The 7,581-nt window shown below is 38.9% G+C and overlaps 1 protein-coding gene across 1 annotated transcript in view; it reads left to right on the forward strand.

The window, feature by feature from the left end:
• LOC122797157 (collagen alpha-2(I) chain-like) overlaps window positions 1-7,581 on the forward strand; it is a 74,876-nt gene that overhangs the window by 64,372 nt on the left and 2,923 nt on the right. Inside the window, 7 exon segments of the mRNA XM_044065967.1 lie at window positions 568-675; window positions 794-847; window positions 979-1,086; window positions 4,101-4,163; window positions 4,165-4,357; window positions 5,554-5,744; window positions 7,393-7,581. The exon segment at window positions 7,393-7,581 is cut by the window's right edge and continues 54 nt beyond it. Of these exon segments, the coding sequence (XP_043921902.1) occupies window positions 568-675; window positions 794-847; window positions 979-1,086; window positions 4,101-4,163; window positions 4,165-4,357; window positions 5,554-5,744; window positions 7,393-7,581 (906 nt within the window).

Here is a 7,581-nt window from a genome sequence, read left to right on the forward strand (position 1 = left end):
AATAACAGAGGATACCTTTTATGGGAAATAAATATCTCAGTGCTCTGAATAAAGCCAGGTACATTTCAATAAGACATGTTATTCAACTTAGCACAGAGAATAAAAAGACATAAAAGTGAGATATGCCTTTAAGTAGACAACTGTAAAAATAGTGCAATCATCTGACAGTATAATGCAGCATGGTTTATTTTTATTAAAAGGATACAGGCATTTCTTATGCATCAACACTGACAGGAAGTTTTCTAGCACAGATGTGAGACTGTACCTTAGTACCATCCAGGATAAACATTTAACTATAATCCTTACAGAATTCATACTAGTGCACATTGCCAAATATATACTGACAACATTGAAGACATAGTAATCGTGTTTTTTTTTTTCAATTTGGAAGTTAGCATAGGTATAGAAACATTGCACAAGTGATGGTACTTGTTTTCTGTAGTAAGTAAAACTACTATTTCCTTATTGCCAAAGCAGACTGGCTGCATTCATGGTATAACTTTATCTTGCAATTTGAGCTTAAATTACTATGACTTATATTACTGTTTTTTTCTCTTTGCTCTTTAGGGTCCACAAGGGCCACGAGGTGAAAAGGGAGTTGCTGGTGAGAAAGGAGAGCGTGGTCTGAAGGGTTTGAGAGGACACACTGGATTGCAGGGTCTTCCTGGTGTTAGTGTAAGTGAAAGAATACATTTTCATTCACTGACTCATTGTATCAGTTCATTTAATAAAAGACACTTTCAATAGCTGTATTAGTTTTGTTTCATTATTTTTTTTCTTTCCACATTGACAGGGTCAAAGTGGAGAGCCCGGAACTCCTGGTCCAAGTGGTCCTGCTGGTCCAAGAGTAAGTCACTAAAAACTTTTAATGTACTTTTATATAGTTGTAATTTAGTGAGTCATTAACAGACACAATGACATTCCACTAAAGCTGTCTGATAATGCAAATTAATGACAAGCATTTTTTTTTTTATCTAGGGTCCTGCTGGTCCTTCTGGGCCTACTGGCAAAGATGGTAGAGTTGGCCATTCTGGCAACATTGGACCTGCTGGTGTTCGTGGTCCTCCTGGTTACCACGGTCCAGTTGTAAGTAAACAATATACATAATAAAATATAATTGGATAATTGAGTCAAACTATGTATTTCTGCTTCTGTGTAATATGTTCATATCCTATTCATATCTGACAAGTCTAAACCTTATATGTGATGCATTTACTAGGAAGGCAGTCAGTAAGCAGGCAGACTAGAGCAGTGCCTTCCTTTATAGGTTCATAGGTTCATAAGCAGGTACTAGGCTATTGGCCCAAGGGCCTAAGTAAGCCTAGCCAACAAGGTTCCCTGGCTTACGCCACCCAAGAAAGTTATTTTCCTGTGCCTTTGTTGAGCAGAGCCACAGAAGTGATCCCGGGGTGTATTTCTTATTTTCCATCCGCTCATCAAGATTTTTCTTGAAAAGTGCTAATGCGGAACTTTGATTGACATAGATGGGTAGCTTGTTCCAGAGTATGGGAAGTCTCTGGGACAGGAATCTATCACTCCAGCATGTCTTGTTTATTGTGGTGACAAGGTTTAGGTCCCTAGAGCATGTAGCTCAGAGGGATTGGGATTTCTTTAGGTGTAGCATGTCCAACAGCTCTGGGTTTCACATAGCTTTATATGTTAGGAAGAGATCACCTTGGAGTAGGCGATATGCTAAGGAGTAAAGCTGGAGTTTTTTGAGACGGTCAGTGTAGGGCACCTGTTTGAGGCCAGTAATCCTCTTTGTGAAATATTTCTGTGGCCTTTCCAGTTGTAGATGTCTTGTGAGGTACATACCCAAAGGGGCATTGTACTCTATAATGGGTCTAATGAGTGTCGAGTAGAGGGGAACAATGACCTCTTTTTTCCTGGATGAGAACCCTTTTGTGATGAGGTGTACCACGTAGAAGGATTTCCTGACTACTGTGGCAATGTGATTATCAAAAGAGAGACTACTGTCCACCTGGGTCCCAAGGTCTCTTATCACACATTTGGCGTTAAGTAGATTGCTGCCTATGTGGTAGTTCATGGGCATTCATGTGTTCATGTGGTATTGCTTCAAATATTTTATACAGACATGATGTTGTGTATTTTTGCATACAACATAATGTCTTTTCATCTGCATCCTGCTGTATTTGCATTTTTTTAAAGCATCAAGTTTCAGTTTCTTATTCACCATCTTACAGTATTTGTGAGTAAGGTGCTGCAATGGTTTAGAGCAATAAGGGAGATGCATTGTATGTCCTGCTAGTCTACACCTGGTCACACTTACTAAGCTGCTTCCTCTCAGCACTGTCTTCTTCTCTTTTAGAAAAGTACATATCACTTTAAAATGTTCATGATTCTACTAAAACAAGAGACCACAGGAAATGTATGAGCTCTAGTCATTTCCATGGCAACGCACTAAAAATGTATTATGCCAAGCCCATCAGTTTGAGAAGCATAATCTTTGCTACCATGACTGGCTCTTCAGTTCAGAGGATTAGGGGAATGAGCTGCTTAAAAAAAAAACTTCATACTGTAGACCTGGGTTTGATTTCCACAGTCCCCATTTGCCTACTGTATGACCCCTGTACAAGTCACTTCATAAAGTGCGCCCAATTTGCTACTGATAAAGCGCACTTGTGATAAGGGTGGCTGCGGTGGTTAGCATTGCCACCTCACAGTAAGAGGTTCGCTGGTTCGATTCTCGGCTGTGGTGCCTTCTGTGTGGAGTTTGCATGTCCTCCCTGTGGTCGTGTGGGTTTCCTCCCACATCCCAAAGACATGCTGTAGCTTAATTGGACACGTGTGTGTGTGTGTGTGTGTGTGTGTGTGTGTGTGTGTGTGTGTGTGTGTGTGTGTGTGTGTGCGCCTTCTGTGGAAGGTTGGGTGCCAGGCTGGCAACTAAACACAGTAAAACTCCACTGCCAATCATGAGTGGACAGGTGATCCGCTGTGGTGACATGAAATAAATAGATAATTAGGTTATATGCTTGCTGTCATTATTTCCACCCCCTCTGATGGAGTACGTCACATTTCAAATTTGCTGCTCTATGCTGATGTTATTGATATTAGCGTTTGGGTCAGAATTTTGCAAAACTGCCACAAGAATTTTCCTTTTCCTGAACATCTGGAATGTTGTTCTTCACCCCACCTACTGTGATCCTCCTGGTGTAAAATTCTTGCCCAGACAGTCTGAAGCACAAATCCTATCTCACACATTCTTAGAAATTATTTTCTTATCAAAATGCATCAATCACTGCAGAACTGGGTTTTTTTCTCTTCCTTGATGGCTTTCGAGAGACCTTAAAAGTAACCTCCAGTGACTCTCAGTGTTTTCCAGCAAGCCACTTGTTTAAGCACTGATGGAACATCATCTCTTTATAAACTGATAGTAATGAACGCCATTGACTGTTTCCATATCGTTGTTCTTCCACCCTGCACTTGACTTTTTATGTTCTTATTCATCTCATTGTTCATATCTGGGTACCCTTATTATATGACCCTAATAAAATAAAAAAGAACCCACAATATTTAAAAGCTTCTTAGATGTAAGCTGTAAAGCTTTAAAAAATGCCCTTTCAAGCATAGAATAAGTGATCAGCATTCACGGGGATAGAGACAAACCCAAAAATCAAGCTGCTCAGCTGTGAATCCAGCACTCAAGTGCCCTTGCCTGAAAATAACATAAGAAGTCTTTTGGGAGTCTTTCAGTTCGGACAAAGCTTTTGTTAGGGACCATCCGATAAAATATTTCCAGTCTAAGTCATTACAGTTTCATACACTGTAACCTTTAAGTTCTCTTGATTTACTTGTGTCTGTTGCCCCTTTCACATTCCTTGGGTCTATCTGCTAATGTCTTGTTAAGGAAAGGCAGAACATCTTAGCTCAGTGCTTTTATCACCCCCAATCAGCCTCACCCCTAATTCCAGAGTTAACGGTTGTTTGCTTTTAAACCGATTCATATTTTTCTGTTGTTACATTTTTTAATGTAAATACATCATCCTGCCAGAAAAAAAAACTTTATTGTAGAGACAGCTGGCTTTATAAATAGATATTTTAACTGAAAATTAAAATTGTTCCTTTTGTTTCTTCTGTAGGGTCCTCAAGGTCCACCTGGTCCCCCTGGTCCTCCTGGTGCTGCTGGTGGTGGATATGACATTGGGTGCCAGCTATGATGCTGGTGACTTCTACAGAGCTGATCAGCCTTCTCTCAGAGCTAAGGATTACGAGATCGATGCTACCCTCAAGTCTTTGAACAACCAAATTGAAACCATCATCACACCTGAAGGCTCCAGAAAGAATCCATCACGTACATGCCGTGACTTGAGGCTCAGCCACCCAGAATGGACTAGCGGTAAGGTCACTAATAATGTTTATTCTGGTATCATAGTTCTAAAGTTTCCTTTCTTTTCATCATATAAAGCACAGATCTTGGGAACTGTTTATCATGACCCTCACCTAGTCATGTTCTGTAACTAATTATATTACTGCTTTACACATTCGTGTTGTCATTATTGTCACGACTTCTTATCAAAAACTGAAATCTAAATGCAGAGGAAATAGCACTCCATGGAGATTTTACTATGTGATTCATATACTGAAAAGTGCTGGTGTTGCAGTTATGTTGCAGTTTCATTATGTACTAAAGATAATTTCCTTCACACTGCAACTAATTTGCTTGGTTTTGCTAACTAGTCACCAAAAAAAAAATCTAAATTGCAGCAGTCCTGGAACTTGCTGCTTTCAACAGCCACAGGAAAAAAACAATGCTTAATGTAAGGACACTTAGTAAGAGCTTGTGGCTAACAGTGAAAGCTGTTTTTACAAAAATAGCTGGAGAAGTGGACAACATTCAGAATGAAATGTGGTGAATATAAAAAAAAATGTTTTGACCTAGAGGTGATCAGAGGTGGATTTATGAAGCCAAGAAAGTTAAAAAAAAGTACAGAAAAGAATATAGTGAAACCCAATATATGCCATAGTTTTTGTCTGGTTATTGTTTTCTGTGCAGATTAGTGTTGGTTAACATGCTGTGTAGTCTACAAAACTAATATATCTTTTTTTATCTCTAAATATATTTTTATGTAGTCTAGTTGTACACTTACTTCATCTAATTGCATAAAAATGTTCATAATTTATTTAAAAAAAATTTCATTAAGTCCATTAAGCATTATGCTTTCACTTTTAACCTGCAGTGCTTGATCTAGTATATCCCCAAGCAGTTTCAGCTGGTATTCATGGGACTATCATCTAGAATATGCATTCATATTGCCAAGAACCAATTATTAACTCTTGTTTTACAGCATCATTGAAATAGCATGGTAGATTGTTGAGACATAATTTATCTTATTTTTGTCTTTCCATCATACTGGCAACATTAATTATATCTCTTCTCCATGTCTTGTATCAGACCAATGTATTTTCCCCCATTAATACCAATGTTATACTGTATTGCACTAAATGCAGTTCTGTTCATCAGTGCAATGTTGTGACACTGAATAGTTTCAAAAATGTCTAAGCTTGTCCATATTCATTGATTTCTGCCCACAGGTTACTACTGGATTGATCCTAACCAAGGTTGCACAGCTGACGCCATCCGGGCATATTGTGATTTCACCAGTGGTGAGACTTGCATTCATGCCAACCAAGATATGTTCCCACGTAAGAACTGGTATATCAGCAAGAACCCAGCTGAGAAGAAACACATCTGGTTTGGCGAAACTATTAATGGTGGCATTCAGGTGAGTACAAATTGTGTAATATACACTGTAAAACCATAATAACTGGAAAGAAAAATTAATTAATTTTCCACTAATTTACATTCAGCTGCAAAAAAAAGTAAATGCAGACACTTTTTCCCTTTTGTTTTTCTTTCCTTACACAACTCTTCAAGCTAAGAAGTTTAGGTTCTAAAGTTACCATAGTTCCTATTTAAGATTGGTCAATTATATTACCACATGAGTTAGAGATATCATTCATCATTCATTTTTCCTGATGTTCTTATAACGAGCTAGCATTACCAAATGTAAAACTTAATATTAATATTAAGAGTTGCACAGATTTACTTATAGGTGTCCAGTTTCATTTTGGTAAATTTTAATTTGTGTCTTTAGCTGATAATTCGTGATACATTTTCACACAGCAGATGTAAGGGAGGGATCTGGGTCCATTCTGTAAATTAGTATTGTAATTGTAAATTCTCTGCCACTGTAAGTTAGCCTTAGTCTGCTTGCTACACATCTTGTTAGTGTTGCAGATTACTATTAGTAATGCAGAGTAATGGTTTTTGTGGCAGTTCTGCCATCTCTGTGACACAGAGACAGAACACGCCCTAACTATGACCCCAGGTGTCCAGAGTTTGATTTGCAGCAAAGGTACATGCTAGAGCTGGTGTAGGGAGAGGAGAGGAAAGGAGTAACGTGGCTTTGCCAGCTCACTTCTCCTCAATGAGAGGATGTTTGAGTGTATCCTGAGATGCATGTTGTAGACCAGAGACCACATGGGAATGGTAGCTTAAAGGGGAGGTAGGACACTCCTGAAGAATTATGTCACCCATAGAATTGGGCAATATGCCCTCACAGATACCTAGTGTGTGCCAAATCCTTGGAGGGTTACCAGGTGTGTGTAGTGGGTTTAAAGCAGTAAACAGGAAAAATCTAAGGCACCTCAGATTGCTGCCTAAATAATTGCCCCTCTCAGTTAGTTCTAACCCCAAACGAATGGACCAGTTCACTGAAACAGGTCTGATGTCAGCATACAGAATGGAGGGAGGGGTAAAAATGTAGCTGTTTAAAGTGCAGGTCAAAGTTCATGAAGTGGGCATCAACATCTACTGCTAATGGATTTATTTGTCATGATGGCATTTTCTTCTAGAAAGATCTTTTGTTGTAAGGATAGTCTCACCATTGGAAACACTGCAGCAAGCATATGCATTTAATGATAAGGATTGCTTTTTCTTCTGTCCTAAAGCTCAGATGTATATGATCAGTCTTGTCAACATTGCATAAAGAAAAAGATGCATTTATCGAGGCATGCACTTTAGATGCCAGATGCATTTATCAGGGCATGCACTTTAGATGCCAAGTGTTCAACATCATGTGCAACCAGATGCTGTGCTACCCTGAGTCCTTTAATCAAACCCATTACATTATTATTTTGCACTTTTCCTGTTTACTTCTTTGTATAGGAGACAGATTCCTACCTGTGATACATAGATAGTCGGGAAGCTCATACTGCACACTCCCCTATATCGGTTTTGTGTGATACAATCTGACATCAGAAGAAAATGAAGAGCCTAAAAAGACAGAAAGAATAATAAATTGAAAAAGGACTGTAAATATGTAATTACTTTATTAAGAATGCTAACCAATCCCTCTGTTTCTTTTGCAGTTTGAATACAATGAAGATGATATCACTCCTAAGATGATGGCCACTCAACTTGCCTTCATGCGCCTACTGGCTAACCATGCCTATCAGAACATCACCTACCACTGCAAGAACAGCATCGCATACATGGATGAGGAGACTGGTAACCTGAGGAAGGCCGTCATGCTGCTCGGTTCCAATGATGTTGAACTT

This window comes from Protopterus annectens, chromosome 3.part0 (genome assembly GCF_019279795.1).
Source record: "Protopterus annectens isolate FY-2018-M chromosome 3.part0, PAN1.0, whole genome shotgun sequence".
In the NCBI taxonomy this organism is placed as follows: Eukaryota; Metazoa; Chordata; order Ceratodontiformes; family Protopteridae; genus Protopterus; species Protopterus annectens.